Here is a 23,635-nt window from a genome sequence, read left to right as displayed (position 1 = left end):
AGAACTCAGGGGCTCTCCTTTCCCATTTTCAGTATCAAGTCATTAAAATACAGACGATGAGATTATAAACTAGTCTATAACTTGGAGAAATGAGGAAATTCTTGGTAGCTACATAAACCACCTGTAGCTACTAATTGGACACTAATGCTTTTTCGTTTGTTTGTTTGTTTTGTTTTTGTTTTTGTTTTTTATTTGTTTTTTATCAACATTTTTCACAGGGCTGTTAATTATTATGCATTCAAATTTCCCACTTATATGATTCTACACTGCTGCTATGCCCTTCATGTATAACGAATATTTTCTATGTGGTTAAATGCATTGCCACTCCAATGCAAATCCTTCTCTTAAGATGATATATAAAATAGGTTCACCTTTACAAAGCCAGACTGGTTAGTTCTATTCCAGGTGAAGTAGATAGGTGCTTTGGAGATGACACAAGCTTGAGTGACTATAGGCACGAGAACCTAAAAATATTGGGTATGTTTTATTTTTCACAGCTGGATCAGATACACTGATGACTTTTTGGAGGGAAAGACCACTTAATCTGTGAACGCATGAACAAAAGAGAGTAGTTTTAACATACTTTTAAACCAGTAGAAACATATTCCAGGACATCTCTATTTGAACATTTCCATTTCATCTTTAGTCAGCACCTTGGATTTTTTTCCTTAACATAAACAAGTGATGAATCACTATTAATCATTTTGTCAGTAGTAGATTTATGGGAGAAGGTTCTATTGTTCACTACCCATGTTATCTCTGGTCTATTGATAAAGAGTTAATCCTTCCCTGTAGTTGGGAGAATTAACCATCAAATAGAAAGGAATAAATCCTCAGGAAGATGTGGCCTTTTGGGTGTCTATAAGACAGCATTGTACCATGACTCGACTTCTGCCAGAACTACATGAACACAATTTTCTTCATTTGCCTCCACACATAGGACAATTCTGTGATAAAAGGTGGAGGTCAGACTTACCCACTCCCTTTCATTTCTAAACACAATCAGGACTTCAGGCTCCTTGTTAACATTCGTGACACTGACATGTGGGACACACACACCCACTGCTCTGGCCTCTCCATTGTAGAAGCAGGACTCAGCTCACAGACTGTCAATACAGCCCTTCTCACAGTATTGCTCATAAACAGCCATGGTTTTCCATGCTTTTACCCACAACTTCCATATACTTCTTCAATTCAGGCAGCCATTCTTTTTTCCAAAACATTTAAGATCTGTTCTGCCTATTGTCCCACAGCTTAGGGAGGAATTTCTTGACAAATTTTCTACAGATATACATTTCAGTAGTGGTGGGACAAAGGAAGATCAGACAATAAGAATAACTTATCAGTTGTTATTTTCCACATTGTTTCCTCTGGGCCCATTTTTCCTAGTTTAGAAGGTTCTTCTGAGGCGCATTTGCAGATGAATTTACTCTTTGGGAAGATTGCAGACTGTTTGGTAATTTAAAAACATAGACACAAACCCAGCTAGGCAAGTGCACCTACATCCATGTCTACCCTTTGACCACATTGTAACACGGGTAATTAATGGAGCTTCCCCTTCAACTGTGACAGTAGCTCATAGGAAACCCCAGTAACTCTCCTGTTTAATACTCTGGGAATATGGGTCGTCCTGTTTTATTTACCAGAATTATACAGGCTATCACTGCAGTCATTTCAAAAGTGGTAGCTTTAGTGATCTAAAGAGTTAATCCGCTTCTGAAATAGACTAACTCCCAGTGAGTAATATATGTCCTGGGAGAATCTGGCTGAATAGTTTCCAAGCACCAGCTAGTTTTATACTGTTAGCCTTGGTGTCTCAACCACAGATCATTAGCATCAACTCCATAGTTCCTTAAATTTTGCCTTCTGGTTTCTGGTAATGATCTAAGCTTTTGGGTTGTAGCTGACAGTGGAATTTAATTCATTCAGTTCACTTGGGCCAGATGTGAAGGACAACAGTTACCCCAGTGGTGATAGAAATAATTGGAAATGTGTGCCTTTTGCAACACGAGAAAGGTTAATGACCTCATTTTGAAGTCTGTGCTCCAGTTAGCCTGGCCCACCCCGTGGCTCATAACCATATTCGAAACTTCTTTCAGACACACTTTTATTATAACATGATTATAGCCCACTTTGTGTCAACATTTTTTGAACCACATACAGAAATAGCATCATAGCAAAGCAGGGGGGAATCTCTAGAGTATAGATGCTCTTTTCAGAAAGTAAATATTGTAATCATTCCAGACCATGAAAATCATATTAACTATCACCAATGTTGGGGGAGCAGACACACCTCTTAGGAGACAGTTTTCCAATGTAGTCATGAATTGAGCAAGGTTTCTATAGGACTTAGAGCAGGGAGCATTTTATTTTATGAGTCCGCACCTGCATCTGCATTTGGAGGCCTGTAAATCAGTCATTCAAATACAAACAAACAATTTACCAACTTAAAAAATGATTTTCCAGCTTACTCTCCATAAAGAGGGATTTAGAGAGTGGGACCAGTTCTGATTCCTGGAAGGTTATTTCTCATCTCTGTATAAGAAGCTATTTCTTTTAACTGGTAGGTTTTAAATGATATAATACATCCTAATCATTTTGTCATTAGATTTATGGGGTGAGAGACCCATACTGTCCCTGATCCATGGAGAATTAACATTAATCCTTCCCCATAAATTGGGGAAGATTCTTGTGGGAAATTGGATTTTTTTGTGTGGACTAGTGAAGTTTTCGTGTTTATTTGCAAGACTGTTTTAAAGTAGTTCCTGCTTGATGTTTCTAAATATCAAAACAAAACACACCCATACCACAGCTTTCTAGCAATTGTTGGGTAGGGCCTTTTAAAATTGTGCAAATATATTTACATGGGGGGAAGAAAAGAAGTCTGAGTTGTCAGACTACATTATGAATAATTTCATACTGGCTTTGCTACCAGGCAAACTCCAAGGTAATGTTTTTCATAAACTTTCAGGAAGTTAAACCAAACACAATAAAGGTGCAGTATATAATTAAAGTTTTGATGTATTAATTAGAGAATCTGAGAGCTCACTTGGAGATAAAAGAACACCAGATGTGTCAGGGAGGAAAAGTTGACGTGCGTTAGATAAAATTTAAAATCAAAAGCCCGTGAATCGTTTTATGCTCTATTATGGCAGAATGATTGCTTAGTTCAAAGTCTTGCTGACTACTTAACACATTCAGTTTGATCATTTAGGCATTGATTATTTTTTTCCCTTTCATATTCACCCCTTCTCTTCCCCCCCAATAATGTTTGAGGGTATGGAATGATATACAGTATATCAAATATCTAACAAAGGGCTCCCTGTTGGGTTATTGGCTTCATGGGTCAAGTCTCTTCTATACATAGTTCAGAGTTATAAAAAGGAAAATATGCTTTCTCTTTTATCAGTTTAGTCCATTTAGGTCATGCTCTTAACATGAGCAAAGACATCCTATTAATATTTATAAGTTATAAAATTTTATTGACTTAAAAAATAAAATCTCGATAAAATCTGACATGCCTGGAACTTGATATTTAGTGGTGACATTCTCTCTCCTTTGTATTTATTACTAGTTTAGAAGTAGTTTTACTTCCTGCTGAGATGTATTGATGGAGGGAGAATAATGAAGTTAATGGCCATAGAGAACAAGTGAGAGGCAATACATATATGGTCTGGTGTTATTAGTTCTTCAAATGCATCAGGACTATTTCATGCCTTCTCCCCTACCTTCCACCACTTTGTAAATGCATAGAAATGACAGGACAGATATTGTGTTTGTTCTCACGTCTCTCTGTCTCTGTCTCTTTCTTTCTCTGTCTCTGTCTCTGTCTCTCTCTGTCTCTCTGTCTCTCTCTCTCTCTCTCTCTCTCTCTCTCTCTCTTTTTCTCTCTCTCTCTCTCTCTGTATTAAAGAACTGGCCTCACATTTGAAATGTGTTCAGTGGGCTTATTGGTAATGTGGGTGGACAGGGCTGGGTGGGAGGTTGGGCTGTGGTATGGTATTATAATTTTCCTCTTCTCCACTTCCCATCTCTTCCCTGTTTCACTCATTAACAAAATTTCTTTTTTTTCTTCTTCTTTTAGCATTTCCAAATCAGGCCTTGGGATACAATTACAAGGGGAAAAAAATCTTTAAAACAGCTTGAAGTTCACCAGCTTGTTTTTAAAGGGGGAAAGGCATCAAACAAGCATCTCAGTGTCTTTGTACCTCTGTTTTGGCATTATTGATCATTGTTGTGTTCAGCATTGTGGGTTTGATTTTCCTTTTTTTTTTTTATCCAGATCCCCCCACAACTATCCCTCCTCCCACAACAACCACCACTACCACCACCATCCTTACCATCATCACAGGTATGGTACCTTCATTACCATTGAAATGTCCTGAATGTTTATTGTCTTGTTTGTATACAAAGAATTCTGACAACCTCCATTCAGTTCTTTACTGAGAGTTTATAGTTCCTTCATTTTGGTAGCTTAAAAAAAACGAGTAGAAGTTATGTTCTTAAATTGGAGTCTTGAAGACCCCAGTGAGTCCTTAACTTGAGGCGTTTGAAAATAGCATTCCCAAACTCAAACAGATCAAATACTTTATACCTCATGCAAAGGATTCATCTTTTAAAGAGCCTCTATCTAAGCAAAAGATTAGGGTAAAATGTCTGCCTGGCTACCAGACAAGATGCTGGTAACTAGTTCGCTGTTATGCCTAATGAGTTGGTAAATATTGTCGCTCCATGTCTTACCCCAGTGATTGGCTTTATCTGAATGCCTTGGGGAAGAAATACATATTCTATAAGGTACGTCCTTCTATCATATTACTAAATATACAGCTCTCTTTCATTCTTAAATACTTAAGTGTGGAAAATGTTGTCATCATTTGTAACACTAGTATAGCTAAGAAGACCAAAGTGGAACTACCATGAATTCTATCTCTTAGTCAAAAGTAAAAGCCCATGTTTGGGATGTCTTCCTGTACTGCATGCACCTCTGCTGCATCATCTCTTAAACCATCTTCTTTCCTTGCTTGTGGAAGCCATACATCAGCTGATACTGTACAACATTACTTAGGAATCTTTCTAAGTACATTACTTTGCTTATATTCAACAGAAACATCTGCCATGAGTTCATTGGTTTGGGGGGGAGTGGATGGAGAGGGGGTGGAAAGACTTCCCCTTTTAAAATATAATTTTCCCTTCACCTTGTATTATCAGTGATAAGAATGCCAGAGGCCTAGTTGACTTCTCTCAACGTTCACACCTTTAGACATTTCTGTCTTTGTGCTTCCTTATAGACTAAAAGTCTTGTTAACCTCTCTTCATATATCATTCCCCTTTTTTACCACACAATATAGTAGCAATCATTTTCATTGACTTTCTTAAGACCTTTCATATTTCTGCCCTCCCTTTGAGATAGAGGTGACAAAAATTCAAGTCATTCAGAGTAAGAGGAGACAACCATCAATTTTAAATACAATAATATTTTCCTTATCTCTTTCTTTTTAGCCATTGCTTTAACCTTCCAGCCTTTAGAGTCAAGCCAAGAGAACCTTTGAGTAAACCACCATTGAGTATTTCTCCAAATGCTATGTGTGACACTGCTAGGGCAAGAGCATAATTGTAATTATTCCTAATTGGTTCTTGTCTCTCTTTAAACTCATCTCCAGCCAGTTTGTTTCCTAATTTAAAAAAAAAATTCTGATTTTTTTTTTCATTTCTAAAATCAGTTGTTTGGCAAGTAGAGTCAACCCATTTCCTTTATAATTAGTAAATACTGTAAATTAATAAATACTGAACAAGCTCCTTTCTGGCACCTGTTCCTGGTGCAACCCTAATATCATCTCTTCACAGTAAGAACTGTTTCCCACATCTTATCCAGTTATTAATCTGTAACTAGACTTGTGTTCTCATTACCAGGTTTTCATGAAAATCTCATGAGAAATTTGAATTAGACCCTTTGACTCTGCATATAAATTAGATCTCCTAATTCTTTCCTGTCCTGAATGTGGGAACCTTTAAGGAAAATTCTTCAGTTGTCTTGGTTTTTCTCTCTGTGGTAGTTAAGGATCAATCTAGCCATTTTATAATTTTAATATCTGTGAGAAATAGCCTAAATCCAATATTTTACATTCATCATAGTGAGGAACTTTGTCACCAAGCCTATAAACACCTACAGCACCAACTTTCTTTTTAATATGGCGCAGCATTTTCCATTTATTGTTGTCCTCTCACTAGCTTAGGGTTTTGTTTTTTTTAACCTTTCTTAACACTCACTCAGCTCCTCCCTCACAATCAATCTTAAGACTCAGAGTTAGCTCAGTGTACAGCTCTTAATTTGTCATTCCAAACTAAAACTAATCTTATGTTCTCGGAGAACTACAATTCAATGTTATTATAGCCTCTTTTGGAGGGCCTCTGTTGAAGAGAAAATTTTTTTAAAAAATAATAAACAGTACTATATTTCTCCTTTTGTCAAATGACTCTTTAATAGGGAATTTTCTTTGCTTCTGTCTCTTTAAGCTCCTGGCTTCTCTGCTCAGAGCAATGTGAGATGATCTCATAGATGCACTTTAGTCTCTTAATGTTAGGGGTTGGATCCTTTCACAACACAGAATGCATTTGTGATAATGAACGTCCTAACTCTCACTGGCACCAAAGAGTGGTTAAACTGAAATTGCTACTAAAACAACTTTGTTGAATCCCCTACCTTGATGGATGTGATCTTTTAGGGTTACTCTGTCTTAACTAGCAGCCTTATATGTATTTATCTTGCCCTAAAGGCTTGATATGTACACTCATGGAATTTAACATCTGCTCCTCTCTTCAAACAGATTAAAGGTTATAGAACTGAATGATTCCAGGTTCCATTTCTAAAGGGCCAGGCTCTCTGTTAGATTTAGATTGGTTCCTAAAAAATATTCCAAACCTAGTCTTGACAAATGGATATCTAAATTAATTTCCACTCTTCTTGTCTCTTGCACTGTTTGGTACATTACAGCCACCATTAGCCTTAAAAGCTTCAACAACCAAATACCAGTGACAGTAACATAAAGCCTGAGCTAAAATAAAATAAAATTTTTTAAAAACACAAAAAAGCTACAGTCATCTATTTCTTTTCTTCTAGTCAAATGCAGTGACTAAAACTCATTCCCCAGGTCAGAGTTTCATTACCAAAAAAAAATGTACAAATGCAGTGGAGAAATATTTTTAAACTCGAGATCATGTTTGATTTCTAATTTCTCTGGAAGGAAGTATTCCAGTATTATCTTTTGTCTTCCATTACTTGGATAATTGAATCACTTTCTGCCTGGAGAGTCAGTCATTCTACTGAATCACCTATCCTTTTCAGATCATATTTAACCTTCACTCCAAACATACTCAAAGTATGGCTGTATTAAACTGACTCCTGGTCTTTTTTGATCTGACTGGAAGCACCAATTTTGTAGACCAGCCAGCGATGCCAAGAACTTGAAGGTTAACCATCTGATCTGCATAAATCCAGTCAAATCATGTCTTCAGATAGATGTGAACTTTGTTGCAGGCATCCTACCTGCAACTCACAATAGGACTTAGCAGGATCTAAAGTACTGACTGGAACCAGGAAACCATCCATCTGGTACTTCGATTTGACTAGTCAAGCCAAATCAAGCCCTGAAGTATTTCTTTCTTAATAACCAGAAGGTTGGTTAGAAACTTCAAACTGTTGAGGTTGGCTTTGGTTACATTTGTAGCATCATCATGATCTGTCCCATGACTGTCTGTTCTCTCCAGTATCTTCCATGTGCATTGATATTCTGACCATTTCTTTGTGTTTCAGCTGTTATCACTAGCAACCCCCCTCTTCCTTTTTTTTTTTTTTAAATATCATTTCAAATTGTCCTTGTGGCTTTGTTCATTAAGATGTACGATATGATATGGCAGAGCAAATTGCATAATTTAAATTGCCCCTGGAGTCCTTGTTATAATACAGATTTTGGACAGCTGTTACTTTAGGGGAGGTAAATCTTCCTTGTGTAGACTCATCATCACGTATGATGTTTTTAAAAAATCAACCCACCACACTGCTGTGTTTACTTTCTTTAAAGTTTATTTACTACATTCATTAGGTGTATTTTCAATCATTTGTCTCTGTGTCTGGTAATATCTTTAACCCCATTACACCAGCTGGATCAAGCTTGCTCCTAGCAGCCATGTTGGAGAAATATCTTTTGGGCCTATTTTCATATGACCCAGGTATTGAATGCTACTTATCTAAGGCTGCATCCTGAATGAACATTTGTTTAAGCTGCTTATAGATAACACAGTGGAACTCAGTTTTAAACCTCCTCACCTGTTTGAATGGGGAATTCAGGCCAAAGAGAGTACAACCTTAAGGTCATATCTTAAAAGTGGTAGCAATAGGGGCAGCTAGGTGGCACAGTGGATAAAGCACCAGCCCTGGATTCAGGAGTACCTGAGTTCAAATCCGGTCTCAGATGCTTGACACTTACTAGCTATGTGACCCTGGGCAAGTCACTTAACCCCCATTGCCCCACCAAAAAAATTATTTAAAAAAAAGTGATAGCAATTAATATAGAAATAGAAAGTAAAACCACCTTATGCTTAGAAGTGAATAGCTACTGGGGCTGAATTCTAAAACATCATGCTTCAAAATGATCTTAGAAAGATGAATTGGATCATATCAAAATGATATTTTCCTTTTAAAAAATATGTACCTAATTAAACATTTTATGTTGTTTCTTGAGAAAGAATCCCCTATTTTTCATATACATATATATATATATATATTAATATATATATGTAAGCACACTTGAAAAGATCTGTGCAACTTGAAGAAAACACCAGTTTCCCCCCCAATACTAATGTTATGGATTTTGTGGGCATATGACAAGAACTTGTCTGTGGTATGTATTAGACCTCTCTAATGAAGGAAATAAGATTGGTATTGTCCTACAGGGATGTCAATGATGTGCATAATGGGGAAGTTCAAACAAGATGTTTTGGGCTCATTTGGCAGTTGGAAGAAATTAAATCAGCCAGTCAGTAGCCATTTATTAAGGACCTACTATGTGCTAGGCACTGTGCTAAGCTCTAGATCTACCAGTAATATCAATGGTGTGAAATGACCACAGTGTGATACACCATAGCATCATTGGATGATTTTCTCTCTTCACGCAGCTAGGCACAAAATGCCTTCTTCCTGAGGTTTCATTTAAGCTAATTCTTCCCAATAGATTACACATGTTCCTAAAAATTTCAGAACATGTGATAAAATGTCTGCCTTCATTCATTAAATAAGTGTTTATTTAACATCCATATGCATATGCATATCACTGTGCTAGATGTTCCAGGAGATCAAAAGTATAAGGCATCGGGGCAGCTAGGTGGCGCAGTGGATAGAGCACCAGCCCTGGAGTCAGGAATACCTGAGTTCGAATCCAGCCTCAGACACTTAACACTTACTGGCTGTGTGACCCTGGGCAAGTCACTTAACCCCAATTGCCTCACCAAAAAATAAAAAGTATAAGGCATAAATAAGTAACAGGGATCTTAACCAATAATTTCAATCCATTGTGATTTAATTGGGGGGAGGTGTTAAGGAAAAGGGGGTCATTGAATCTGACCTTACTACAAATAAAGTGTGAGATTGGAAAAGATTTTTCTTTATGCTTTTTCCCACTGGATAATTTTTCCCTTTATTTCTGCAACTTTGTATTTAATTTCGTGGATAAAAAACAATAGGCCCTGTGGCCTTGATACCTTTTTTCTTTATAAAGAACTGTTCCTGATATTATTTATTTGCAACATTAACAGTCAGCTCAGGATTAGATAATGATCCTGAGAGATTTCTCCATTCTTAACATGCAAAAAGTTAAAGCTATTGGTGGAAATGGAAAGCAATATGTGGGTGACATTGTGATTGAGATCTGGTTATACAGTCATGTACTCCCAGAGTAAGGCTTTGCCATTTTCATCACTGAATAAATATCAATTGAAACCGCAAAATGCTATCAAATACACACGTTAAAAGTGCTTCCCTTACTCTACCATCATTCCCTCCTTTCATTCCCTTTCCTTCTTCCCCCAACATGTGTTTGCTTTGACGTAGCCATTGGTTTTTCTTGTTAAATGAAACTACTATAGGGATTGCTATTATTTTGTGAAACACCTGGTTTGCAAATGAAAAGATCTCTGGGGTGCAGCAGCAGTACAATTCTAAAGATTCTTTTTTAACAAAACTTAAAATTGCTTGACAAAGAATCAACTCCCATTCCTGCTGTTCTTTGGAATTTTTTTTTTTCCCTCTCAAAGAGGGTATGGCTTTAAAAACATGGAGAACTTTCTTGCTACTCTACAATTTAGCCACCATTGTAGGTTAAGGTAGTCTCCTGTCCACATCTTCATCCCCCAAAAAACTTTTAATTAAAGCATGACATAGATGAAAGGAAAATTAGCAGCAAACCACTGGGAAGTAATTCTCACTTACTTTTTGAGCATTAGGTTTTGGTTTTTTTTTTTTTTTAACTTTCTGTGGTTTTCAAGCAAGGCAAGAAAAAGAATTGCTTCCTAAATAATGAGCATTCATTAAGTAAAGCATCAGTATGAACATAGCATTGTTGGGGGAAGCCACACCTCCCTCCCCTTAGAGTGTCAGATCTGAAGCAGCTTGATGAATTTGCAAAAGAAAAGAGAAGTCATTTAGTCACTGATCAAAAAACCTATTGGCTCTTTATTGACTCTAGTTAAGAAAATAAACTAGAGAACAAGTATATTGAGAAAATGTCTGAAGTCCTTAATTTGGTTGAATTTTAAGCTTATGACAGTCCAAATTAATCCTTTGTTCACAATCACAGGCTACTTCAATGCTTTTGGCTCCCCTAACCTTTCCAGTAGGGTTCTCTTTTTCCTTAAGCACATGCACACGTGTGTGCACACACACAACACACTAAAATATTTACAGTGAATCTATGTATTGTAAAGCAGGAGTACAGCAGATCAGTTGGGGGAGAAAAAAGCATTTAAGTTTGTGAATTTAATTTTGTTCTAGGATTTTCATTTTCATTTATGGCACCCGTTGTGTTTGAGACCATGGACTAATTTATGGATTAGTTTTAAACCCCCAGTCTGTCACACTCAATGAACAATTCGAAGTTGGAGAGAATCCATATGAAAGGATTAGAATGTGCCACAGTGGAGCTTACACATGACTGTTTCAACTAAATATTGCCCAGCTGCTTCTGATGCAGGATTTTTTTTTTTTTTTTGCAATACTTGGTTAAATGCCTAATGTCTCTAGGTTCACGCATTATCAATGCTTTCTCATTTTGCAGATAACATCTTATATTGCAACATGAGATACATATTTACTTCAGATTAGTCCCTAAAGACAGCCATTACAACCAGTATACCAAAAAGAGAAGTCAACATTAAATGAAATATGCATCTTTCTAATGGCAATGCCCTTCCTTGGATACTTTTTCCCATTATATTAATAAAATAGCCAGGGAATGACTATTAAGATGTTATGTACACACAGGGTTTGCAAGAACACGGGATCGGTTGGGGTGGGGGTGGGAGGTTATTGTTTTGCCACATAAAATAAATGTACAGTAAATCTGGCTTCTCTTTGTAATTAAAATGAAGAGGGACTACAAGTCAACTAGGCCATTTTAATCTAAAAATGTAAGCACTCCGAGCTTAGTTCTCCTTTTGGTGATCTGTTTCTCTTGTTAAAATAACTCATTAAAGCCTGGCGGGGTGGGGGTGGGGGGCAGGGTGGAGGGGGGTACTGGAACAGCATCAGAGAGAGGTTTGGAAGCAGTGGTCTCATTGTGGACAGCTCTCTGTTTTTCAGGTTTCTACAGTAATTTGCTTCAGAGGCTTCAAAACTTAAATTTTGCCCATATTCTTAGGATTTGATCAGATGAGATAGTGAGCCAGCAAACTGTGAGCAGGCGTGCCGATTACCACACCATGCAGGGTTCATCTATTGCTATGCCTCTTCACACTGTGAGTGAGACACCCAAGCAAATGTTAATGCACAGAACAACTTTCACTATTGGGAAACGTAGGTACCTTGCATGTGAAGCTGTCATAAGACGTTGAAGCAGATTCAGCTGTGTCATCTGATGCTTCCAAAATACAGAATAGAGACTTAAGAAGGTCATTGGTTGTCATTTTTAAGATCCCACATATTTACTTGAAAATGGTTCCTGCCCAGAGAAACCTTGCCCGGTAACCTCCCGAATACTTTTGAATAATAGAGGTTAGGAAATAGAAACATCAGATTCCCTACTCATACCTCCTCCAGTCTTGCTTTAAATTTTTTAGCTAGTCTGTGTTTCCCAATGCAGTCATCCAACCCAATGCAGTCATCCAACCCATTGCTGATCATGGTATTGCCATTCCAGCTGCAGTGACTGTGGTGTGTGACTTTGATATATGTTTGCTTTTAACTGCTTGAAACATCCCTGGTCCCGCCAGCATTTATTTTCCCTCGCTGTGCTCTCCCCCTTTTGGAAGCGGTTTGATGGGCTTCTGGCCCCAGGATGGGGAAGTGAGCTGCACTGTGAAGTTTCCTTCCTAATTTATTTTCTAGCTCCCACATAGGACCTGGCTTCCAGCTTCATTGGGTTTAATTTCTTCATAAAGCTGACATAATGTGTTGCTGGAAGACAATAAATTGGGGTCATTGTTTGATTCCAAGTTGTTATTTTTGAGGACCTTAACCCTCCTGTACCCCCCACATTCTTTCATTTTATACTAACTACATGCTTGGTTAGAATGAACGTTTCAAAAACACTGCTACAAAAACAGAAAAGCCAAAGTGTCAGCCCCTGTTCATTTGGGAGAGGTTTTCTTATGCCTCTACAACCAAGCATCTCACATGAGTGTAAGTGCTAGCCTAGTATCTTCATGACCCCCAAATTTAAAGCAGCAGATACCCACAATAGACGTGGATGTTGCCACCAAGGAGGGCAATACCCTGTGGAATGGGAATCCAGGTGTGGAATATGTTAAACTACAACTTTTTGTATTGTTTTGACTCTAATATTTTATGCATACAGATTTGAATCTGTAAGTAAGTATAGAGATTTTTTTTCCCTGTGGTATATTTTGTTTGGTTTTTGTTGGTTTGGTTTTTTTTTTCCTTTTGGTTGTTTTTTTTTTTTAATTTGATTTGATTTGGTTTGGTTTTGGTCTTCATCTATTCTCCAGAAACTCAGCTATAGGCCACATTAACCTGGAATGACCTTTTGGGTTAACTCTTCTTTATTCTGACTACTTGAAAGGGCTCCAGCTTCAAATGTTCTAAGGTGCTGAGGACAGCATGCCAACTGAAGGGAAACACCTATGTGAACTCATGTGTTGCAATCTTTAAACCAAAGCGCCAGGCTCTTTTGCAAAAATCATGTGTTCAATGCTTTGGTGCATTTAAACATTGCCTACATCAAGCCAGAATAAGCCTTCCTAGTCTTTAGCCCCATGAGAAGAACAATGCCCATTTAAATCATGGCATCCTAAATGAGGATGGCAGGCTGTTTTGCCATAGTAATCTCTTGAGAGCTATGCTAGCAGCCTCTGACTTCAGGTGACCACCACATGTCATAAACTTACCATTCCTTTCCAGCCCAAGGAGTTTGGATGGAAGGAATCTTAATGAAGATGTGTAGAAATAGATGGATAAGAGCTGCCAGATGGGTTGATGCTGCAATGAAGTAGACTAGGGAAAGTGAAGTGAAAAAGTCATGTGTTTTATCAGAAATTTATCCTGCCTCCCCTCTAGCCAAATAAAATAAAATAAAAAGTACGACAGTCCTTCAGTTGCCCTGAGCCCCTTAAGGAATTGCCTGTGGAGATGAGCCAGTGCAGCAAACCTGGTTTTAGCGAGCTTGTCAGAAGGCTCGGGAAACCTTCAACAGCACTGGAAATATATGAAGAAGAAACAGGCCATGTTTCTTTCTACACTGCAGCTCTCAAACATTGAAAAAACAATGTCATCTCCTATCCTAGCTTTAAGGAACCCTGACTTTTGGCAGTCACCGACAACGAGTATGGCCTGTGGCTGGCAATGTGAACGGATGGTTGAATGCTTAGACTTTAGGAATTTAGTGTGAGCTAAAGTGGCATACAGCAGATTGTGTGGGCTCGTTTGCTTCTGTGATGGGCATCTGCCATTGGACTGTAACGTTTTAAGAGCCACAAAGGGAAGAGTGGCCTAACCACAGCTTCCATGTGTGTCTAGAGAAACCAATCTGTGAAAATCTTTAATCTGTTCCTCCCTACAGCCTCCTAGTTGCTTGAATTCACCTGCTAAACGTTGCTGAAATAATGCACTGGATGGAAAAACTTGAACCATATGTTCCCCTGCAGGTGTCTGGGCATAATCAGTTGAAAAATCTTGGGAGAGTAACTGTTTCAGTGACTCCTAATTGGCGATCAAGAAGCTAGGGTGACCAAGGGAGGGCTGGGTTCAAACAAAGGCAATGTTTGAATGTATGAATTCATTGTTTAACCAGCCTTCAGATTGAGCTTTTCTGTCACAGTCCTGAGAGCCTTGGTGCGTTACGAGCCATCCACCAGTCCCAGAGTTTGCACTGGTGGTGTTCCTCATCACTTTGCATGTTCCCCTGACTTTTGACCAGCAGTATATGCCCCAGCAAGATCCCCTAGATAAAGAATTTACTGTTTCCCTCACTGGCTCGCGGCTTTGAGCCCAAAGCATGTCTTAAAACAGTGCAACTCCCTTCAAATGCTTTTTTGCTTTTCATTTATTATTGCTTGTCACGCGATGTTCTTTGAAAGCTTGCTCATATATTATCTGTTCCATTTTTTCCATTTTCCCTTTTTTTGCATGCCGTTCCTCCTGTTTCTTCCCTTCCTCCAATCCTCTGTTCCCGTGTGTAGACACAACGGCGACGACAGAACCAGCAGTTCACGGTTGGTATCACATTACTGTTTATCTACTTTCTCAGCACTGCTGAGAGGCAAGGCAAGCCTGGGAAAAAGAGAAATGGAGTCTTCAAGGGAAATCGTGTTTCAAGGAGACTGATCTCATAAATAGACCATAATTTTTAAGGCTTGAAAGAATGTCTAGTCTTGTCATTTCTGTTGTGAATTCAGTAGCCAATTGTTGCTCTCTGGGGCTAGCAACAATTTCTATTGGATAGAAATGGTCCAAGTTTAAGTAGCACCATTTGGTTTTCTGTGGTGATTCTTACTGGCATCATTTCATTGAACATTGAAATACATGTAGATTTTTTAAAAATGAAAACTTCCTTGAATTCCTGGCATCTGCACTAAAATGTCATCTTTTTAATTTTGCTAGGATGTTATCCTGAGTATATTTTTGAAGACAAGTCATATTTAGGCCATGTAGTAGCCAAAACACAATGGGTTGAACAGGGGATTTCTTTTGTTAACCTAAAAAGTTAACAGGGTGGGGGTAATCACTCTCCTTTAAAATACTAGTAAATTATATAACTATTTGCCTTTTCCCCCTTCTTAAATTTTAAATATGTGTACTTCTAGATTAGTCCTGAACTTAAGATTCAGTGGGAGGTAAATGCATACAACCTGGAGGGGACATCAAGGGATCTGGGCTTGGTTTTCCCAGTTCCACCACTGATTTACTTCTTGACCTAAAACAGTTCCCACTAAGTATTCAGTGTCTGTTTTTCCATCACTCAAAATCATGACCAAACAATACACTAATTGATGTAATAATCCTTAGTCACTACTGTATTCCTAGAAAGACCTCGTGGAAAATAAGCCCCATTTTTATCTGTGGATTCCAAGGGAACCCTTTATAGTATAGGGCCCATTCTGGCCCTGTTAACATGCTATGCAAAATTTGAAAAATCTTCTGTCATTCAGATGAGCAAGACACACTGTCACATATCCCTGTGCTCTTCCATGGGCAGTAAATCCAGTTTACTGAGAAGTGCTCTGCTGTTTAGAACTGGATTTTCTTTTTAAAACAGGCCTGTTGTTTTAGGTATTATCAATGAAGAGCCCTAAGTAAAAGTTCTAGCCCTAAACGTTTGACAGACCATTCAGATGTTGATTTCTGATATGGAATGCTGAGGAAGAGAAACAGGCTTTGACACTTACTTCTCCCTTTTCTCTTGTCATAAATACAAAGTAGAAAGTACATTAATTTAAATTAAAGGGTCAAGTAAACTCGAAACCATGCTAAATCAATTAAGTGTTAAACTTCAGGTTTCCGAGGTAATGCCCCATTGTGCTTACTGCTACTCTGGCATTGCACTCCATTAAGCTTAGTTATTTGTAGGTTTAATCATTAATTGAGCACTTCCTGGCTTTTATCGATTATTCTTGAGGCCTTAAGGTTATTTTAATGTAGTTCAGGAGATTTGTTCTCCAGTTTTTAAGAATACTTTAAGATCTGTATAGCCTGCCAGTGAATTGTAGAGGCAAAATTTAATCATAAGATCCCTGAATTAATTCCTTGAGAGACTACATAAGAAAGATTATTTTTTAATTGACCTCAGTGACTTATACCCCACAGTTTCTGTTCTGAAAGAGCCTTTGCTACAGATACCCTCAGATCTAGAACAAGGAAAGACTGATCCTTACAGCTCTGGCAAACATGAACCCTCAGAGTTAAATCTGAGTCATCCTGAGTGCAGGGAATTTGTTGACATGGGGTATGCATCTTTGGCTATTCTAGGAAAGTAAGATAACAGATATGTGTCACGTAGCATAGGGAGCCCCAGGTAAGAAAATGTGAGTGAATCCATGTGATTCCACCACCACTAGGAGGAAAAAAAGAAATCAAAGTTCATATTTAGAAAGGATGATGAGTTTGGAATGAGAGGCTCTGGGTTTGGCTCTGATAATACTCATTCTCTTTGTTTCTTTGGACAAGTTACTCGAACTCTTTGGGCCTCTCTTTCTTCATTTGTTAGGAGTTATAAAGTCCTTTCCAGATCCAAATTCTGGGATCTGATCCTATCAACTTTTTGGTTCTAAATCTATAAGCCCACTCTCCTGATGAATGGGTCAATCATGCTCATTCGTTCATTCATTCAACAATTACTAATTGAGCCTTAGTTTCTCATCTATAAAATGAGAAAGCTAGATTATGAAATCTCTAAGGTCCCTCTCAGCCCTTCAACTATGATTCTCTATAAAATTCTCACATAAGCTAGATCCAAAGTTCTTTAAGATGCTATTAATTAAAAAAAATTTTTTTTGACAGTGCAGATTGCCAAGGAAAGTAACTTCTTTCCGTGATCCTATCGAAACAGTTTTGGAATATAAATTAAGTTCTTACAGTATACTTGTGGTAGGACATTATTTGTCAATCAATTTCAGGGGCCACAGTGGTTTCAAAAAGAAAGGACCTCATTTGAATTTTATCGGCTCAGAGATGTTCTTTTCCATCCCTAGCTTGAAAAGAAATCCCGCCTACTTCATTTGACAAGGGGTCATCCAGTCGCAACAGAACATAAGAATTTACCTGAATAACAATTGTAACTTTACTTAGACTATCTGACCAAGATGGAGGGAATAAGGTCCAGGCTATCACATGACTTTTGGGGTAACATATTTACCAACCTGAACCTAAGACCTTCATGGTGTCTTAAGTAAGATGCTTTAACTTCTACTTGAACAATAGGTCCTTCTGAGCCAGAGAAAGAGATATTTTTCAATTGTATTCAACTTTTCACGAACCCATTTGGGGTTTTCTTGGCAGAGATACTGGAATGGTTTGTCATTTCCTTCTTTGGCTCATTTTACAGATGAGGAAATTGAGGCAAACAGGGTTAAGTGACTTGCCCAGGGTCACACGGATATTAAGTGTCTGAGGCCAGATTTAAACTCATGAAGATGCTTGACTGAGGCAAGGCCCTTCTTAACTCCAGGGTAGGCCTCTTTCTACTGTGCCACCTAGTTTCCCTGAAAAGGACTTTCATAAACAGTAAATAATATCCTAAAGTAAAGATTTCACTTTTTGACAAAATTGAACCTTTTGGAGGTTGCCTGAGCTAATTGTCAGGATCCTGCTTTGGGCAAGGGTTGGGAGAGAGTATGAGGGGAGTTAGAATGATATGAGACCTTAAAAAGAAGCGGAATCAAATTCTAAAGTATTTGAATCTGAGTTAGGCAGAGCCAAATTTCCTCAAGTGAACTATGTTTGAATTCATCTCACTTCTTGATAGCCCCTCCCTTTAAGTTAATCTGAAGGAAGGCTTCCTGGGGAGTTCATTAACCAGATGGGTAGGAAAACCACTAACCAATTAGATTTTATAGCAACTTAAATGACAAGACACATTAGGTGAGTCAGTTGTGGCCATCTTACTGGTCTTAAAAATTAACCCTATTTTGGATTTATCTTGATGTTTCTATTTTCCTTTGTCAAAAAGGAAGAACAATTCCCTCTGAAGACTCATTAAAATGTTTTGTTCAAGCTTGTGTTGCTAGAGTGTGTATGAAGTATACCAGATGTTTATGTATGTTAGCCATTTGTTCTTATCAGTATCTGATTGGAGTAAGCATGTATATGGAAGGTTAGAAATGCATGGGCATGACTGAAAGCCAAATGGATCTTCTCCAAAATAAATAAATGTAGAGTAAAGAAAACCGTGTGTGTAAGAATGGGAATGTAAGGCCAGTATGATATGTGCTATTATTCTGTGAAGGAGGTACTTGAACAATTATGATTCCGGAGCTCATCTTTAAGGCCTGGATGGGAAGAGTCCCTTATGTGTGCATGTCACAACAATCCCAGAGAGCCCTTCCTGCCAGTTCCCTTATCTCCCTGGTATGAAATTGATGGCAGGAATGCATGAGTGCGTTCGAAGCATGGATGTTGTCTTTTTTTTTCTTTTTTTGGTGCGTGGGTATGTGTGGTGGGGATTTTTTTGTTTGTTTCAATTTGGGATTTTCCTATAAAGGTTTTTTTTGGGGGGTTGACCCCCTCCGTTCTTTTTCTGCACTGTTCCTGTTCCTTTTCCTCATCCCTCATCCCCTATTCCCCAATCTCCACCACCCTTGTCCTGAGAGCTCTGATAACAGCATGCCTGCCCCATGGCCCCGGAATAGTGCTTGTGTTTCTGCTGCACTGCGGTCAGCCAGCTGGTTGCCTCACTGTTTGGGGTTGTCCATTATTTAATTTTTATTTCCTCTCCCCCTTTAAGTCCACCTGCCCATTTGCTTTCCACCTCTTGGTGTGTCTAGGGGCTGATGTTCTTGTGAATTCTGATATCCCAAATAACAATTTTCATGAGATATTAAGTGTCAGGGCCTAGAATGGAATAACAGTAGCATTCAGTTCAAACTCAGAACTCTAAATTTGGAGAATCATTTTTTATTTAAAAAAATTTTTTTGGCCTTTGCCAGGCTCATGTACCTAGCCTAGACAATTTTCCCATTAAAAATCAGGCTTTCTTTTTTTCTGATTTATTTTATAAATAGTTCAGGCAATAAAGGCTGTGATGGAATACACAAAGCACTTGGCAATTTTTTTATCTGCTTCCATTCATTCATGGGCCAAGTCTTAAATCAGTTTAAAGGAAAATAACCAGCAGTGCGCATTATTACAAACGCTATATCCACCCTCTGTGTGTGTACTTCTCTGCACATCCCCGTATGAGTACAGAACAATGCCATTCAAAGGCTGTCATTCAGTCAAGGGACTCTGCAGACATTGGCCGCTCTACAGGAACCAGGCGAAAGAGGCTTCTGAATGGCTGCAGAACCTTCAGGTTGTGTCTCAGCCTTGATATGCAGTCTGGAAACAATGTTTTACTATTTAATGGTGGGAACAGAATTTCTACTAATGGGAAGGGGTTGGGGGGGTGGGGTGGGAACTCTCTACAAAAGCTGACAAAGCAGGAAGAACAGGATGACTGAGCATTTAGATGAAAACTACTGGGGGTGTCTTAATTCCTAAGGCTGGTGAGAAGAATAATGGTTTCCCTAATACAGCCAAATCATCAGATGTATGTAGCTTAGATGAGAGAGGGAATATTTCCTGTGTTGCTTTTGATCATCCAAATAATAGTGCAGCCAGTGGGCTGTTTTTATTTTCTAATACTAATTTTATCTAATAATTACTTATTGAAATATTCTGAAAAGGACAGCCTGAAGAGGCTTTCATCAGCCCTTGAATTTAACTAAACCTCTAGAAGTTTTCTCCCTTTGGGAGAAAAAAAAAAACCAAACTCATTTTCTGGTTTAAAATTGGCCCACTCTCCTAAGTTTAAAGAATTCTAAATCCTTCCTTATGTTGGAATGAAATGAATTATTCTAATTCCACAGGTGCTTTATGAGAAAGTTTTCAATATGCCATGACAAATCAGAGTACCACTAATAGTTATCTCTTGCTCTGCTCCCATGAAAGAAAGAAAGAAAGACAGACATTGCATTAGACTATATATGATTGTTATATTTTGCACTGTGATTGTTGAGAAAGTCTACCTGGACAAAAAAGTGGACTTCTACTTTGTGTGATGAAGTTTAACAAGTTTCTTTGGATACATTTTAATTAGGAATTAAAACAAAGGGCTTTTGTACTTGATGTGAAAGTTTAATGATAAAAATTAAGAAGTAATTTCCCACTAATTTTAAATGATCTGCCATAGAATTTAATACTGTTCAGTAAGCTTTATAAACTAAGCAGGTAAAAACTGAGCAGTTGCTACCTTTTAAGATTCTCTGCTTCCTAAAGGGTACTTCTATTACCTTTTTCTTTAAGAAAATGAGTTATGAATATTTTTGGCTAGAAAGAAATCGCTATCCAAACACAACTTTAAGAGAAGTAAAATTTTATTTGTCCACATTGCAAAAGCTGCTGTATGCCCACTGCTCTAGGAAACCCCTAAATCTATTTACAGAGATGATCACAGTATGAGCAGGGCATAATAGATTTGTGGGGAAAAAAACAATGATAATGCAAAAAACAAATGTATTGCTATTAAATCTAAATGGTGTCCCACTTTAGCATGTAATTCAAGCAGTAGATTCCAGATGAGTTGTTGTGTTTTAAACTTTATGCTATTGAAAATGACAGTTTCATCTTTAATGAGGTGTATATCAACTGTCTGCTGCTTTCTAATAGGGAAGCTTTGCATATCAATGATATTTCATAAACATCTTTGTCTTTATTTAAGGGGGAAAAAAACTGTTACAGAAAATTAACTTTCTAACCCCCTCCCCAAGGAAACAAACCTTGAGCAATAAAAATGCCTATGCAAAACATCATTGTTTAGTATGGTTCAGTGGATGCCAAGCATGTGTGTAGAATTCTTTGATATTCATTGGGCCACGTAGAAGTGAGGGATTAGCCTTCTGAGAACCGCAAATACATAATTAACTACAGAGAAGTACTTTATGTTGCCCATTTATAACAATTATTCAAATAATTGTAATCATCAGTCTTTATACAATGGATAAAGCCAATTAGAAATTGGAATACTTTCAGCCAATCCAAACACTGGAAAAATGGAAATTCTTCCTACTTAGATGCTTCTATAATTTATTGCAGCACTTACTGCTTCCCCTTTAAATTGCCTAATTCTATAGTTTGGGAACACCTGTGGACTTGGAAATCATCCATTTCTCATTGGCCCACTTCCCTTAGGACTTCTCTCCCAAGGGCAATGGTGGAAATTCTTCTTCCTCAGGGAAGAATTGGGAAATCCCAAGCTGTCAAGAGAAGCCCCCATTACCTAATTATATATCTCCTGTCACCAACTTTCGTGATCCATAAAAACCCAGTGGGGGAGAGTGGGTAATGACCTTTTTTTTTTTTTTTTTGTGCTTGATTTGGTTAAATCTGTGTCCCACTGAAAAAGTAGCAAATACTGTTCATGACCCCAGAATGCATATACTTAGTTTGTGTTCTACTGCCAAAGCAGGGTTTTCTTTTTTGTTTTGCTTAGATACTCAAATGCACTATGCATTTTCCCCTAATTAAATAGGCCTCCTCAGTCTTAGAGCATTTGTATTGTTCTGTGACCTTTCTTACTGTATCAACTTGCAAATAAAGCATCAGAAAATAGAAGCTGTTTCCTAGCCTAACCTCCTGGTTTTCTCCTTCTCTGTTGACCTCTCTAGAGAAAAGCCAAGCTAGCTAAGAAATAACACTCGTGGGCAATGCTTGGAGTGCTGCAGACACCAGCATTTTAAGGCCCCAGCTGGTTCTCTCCTGGCCTGACTGCTTTTTCAGCTTTGAGGGTGTTTGTTTTTCATTGAGTATCGTTGATTTATGAAATACTTTAAAAAAATTTTACATATCAGATTTTCTGATGAAGGAATAACCTGCAATCTGCACTTAACAGATGCTATACCAATTTGAAATATGTGATCCAAGATAATCATAAATTGATAAAATGCTGTATTTGTCAGTATTGGCAAAGGATTTCAATTTGTAGCAAAACTTGAAATAAAATTTCTTACATACAGCGGTGTGGAGAATCTAAATAGAATTGTAATAAAGAGATGTAGCAGAGCATTGACAGCTAACAATCAGGTTTTATATTTTTGCATGCTGTTATGAATGAGTGATTTTGAACATTTCCCCTTCATGTTTCATGTGCTTTGAGCAGTGGAGACTGAGGAATCTTTCTACCTCTTGTTGTCTATCAGTAATAAAGTAAATTATTGGAGAACTGTACTTATGGCTTAATATATTTGAGCTATCAAAAACAAAGATGGCAAGTGATTTGGCTCATATTTTTCAAAAAATTCATCCTCAGTTCTTAAGTGTTTTGTTTATGTCCCTCGAGGAATGGAAAAAAAAAACGAGTTTGTTTTTACTTGTAAGGCCTTACTCAGTTGCCCAATTCCGCAGAAGAACTGGACAGTGAGGACCTCTCAGGTAAGGGCTAGTCATTAGGTAAGGTTCTGCAGTGTCCAACCTGTGGGAACGTTGTTCACTTCTGCATAGTGGCCATTTTGAGTTGCAATCAGCAGTTTTCCTGATGCAAGCAACCTGTCTTATAGAAATAAGCTGTTTTCTGTTGATGATTGTTCTTCCTCCCAACACTCATCCCCTTCCCTTGCTGCTGGAATTAGAATGTATTTTGTTTACTTATTGGAATGCTGAAATATCTGAATGTATTTCAGGCTGGGAAGATGTTCTGCCCAGTGGAGGACAATTTATCTTTGCAGTTGTACCACAGCTACACTGAGTTCGGTGGCTTGAAATAATTTTTGCATCCTAATTATGTGATGGATCAGAAGAAATTTTGTTGCATTGCTAAAGCAGTTAAGGATGTTGGATTGTGTGACAAGATCTGTTTCCTTTTTTTTTTTTTTCTCTTTTTTTTTTTAAGCACCTCTAAATCCTTCCCGCCTACTTCTTTGGGATGGGCTGGTGGAGCCATGATCTGATTATGTTAGGAATAAGGGGGAGGGGGAAAGAAGGGGCCAATTGTTTTGTCACAGCCATGATGTAAACTAATTATCCACCTCAGACCTTTTTCACAGCAGACTGAGCACTTGCAAAAGTAGGTTTCATGCTTGATTCCAGGATTTAGGTGTCACTAATTCAGAATAAGAAGCATATCCTACAAAGAGGGGAGGGAGGAGATTTAAAGTGATCAGAGCTAAACAATTATACGAGTTCCCTTGCTATTAGTGACAACTTCCAAACGCTATTCGTTTCTTA

General features: G+C 38.0%; 1 protein-coding gene across 6 annotated transcripts in view; it reads left to right on the top strand.

The window, feature by feature from the left end:
- The window catches only part of CADM1 (cell adhesion molecule 1), a 378,727-nt gene that overhangs the window by 339,106 nt on the left and 15,986 nt on the right, over window positions 1-23,635 (top strand). Inside the window, exons 8-10 of one of the 6 annotated variants that reach the window (XM_043992703.1) lie at window positions 4,283-4,351; window positions 14,902-14,934; window positions 22,790-22,843. The exons of 1 other annotated variant lie outside the window; for it this stretch is intronic. In XM_043992703.1, coding sequence (XP_043848638.1) covers window positions 4,283-4,351; window positions 14,902-14,934; window positions 22,790-22,843 — 156 coding nt within the window. The remainder of the gene's footprint in view (window positions 1-4,282; window positions 4,352-14,901; window positions 14,935-22,789; window positions 22,844-23,635) is intronic. 4 more of the 6 variants (XM_043992705.1, XM_043992704.1, XM_043992707.1 and 1 more) reach the window with 4 other exon arrangements.

Source organism: Dromiciops gliroides, chromosome 3, assembly GCF_019393635.1.
Source record: "Dromiciops gliroides isolate mDroGli1 chromosome 3, mDroGli1.pri, whole genome shotgun sequence".
Taxonomy (NCBI): domain Eukaryota; kingdom Metazoa; phylum Chordata; class Mammalia; order Microbiotheria; family Microbiotheriidae; genus Dromiciops; species Dromiciops gliroides.
Note: the sequence above shows the minus strand (reverse complement) of the source record. Positions and strands in the feature narration are given on the sequence as shown.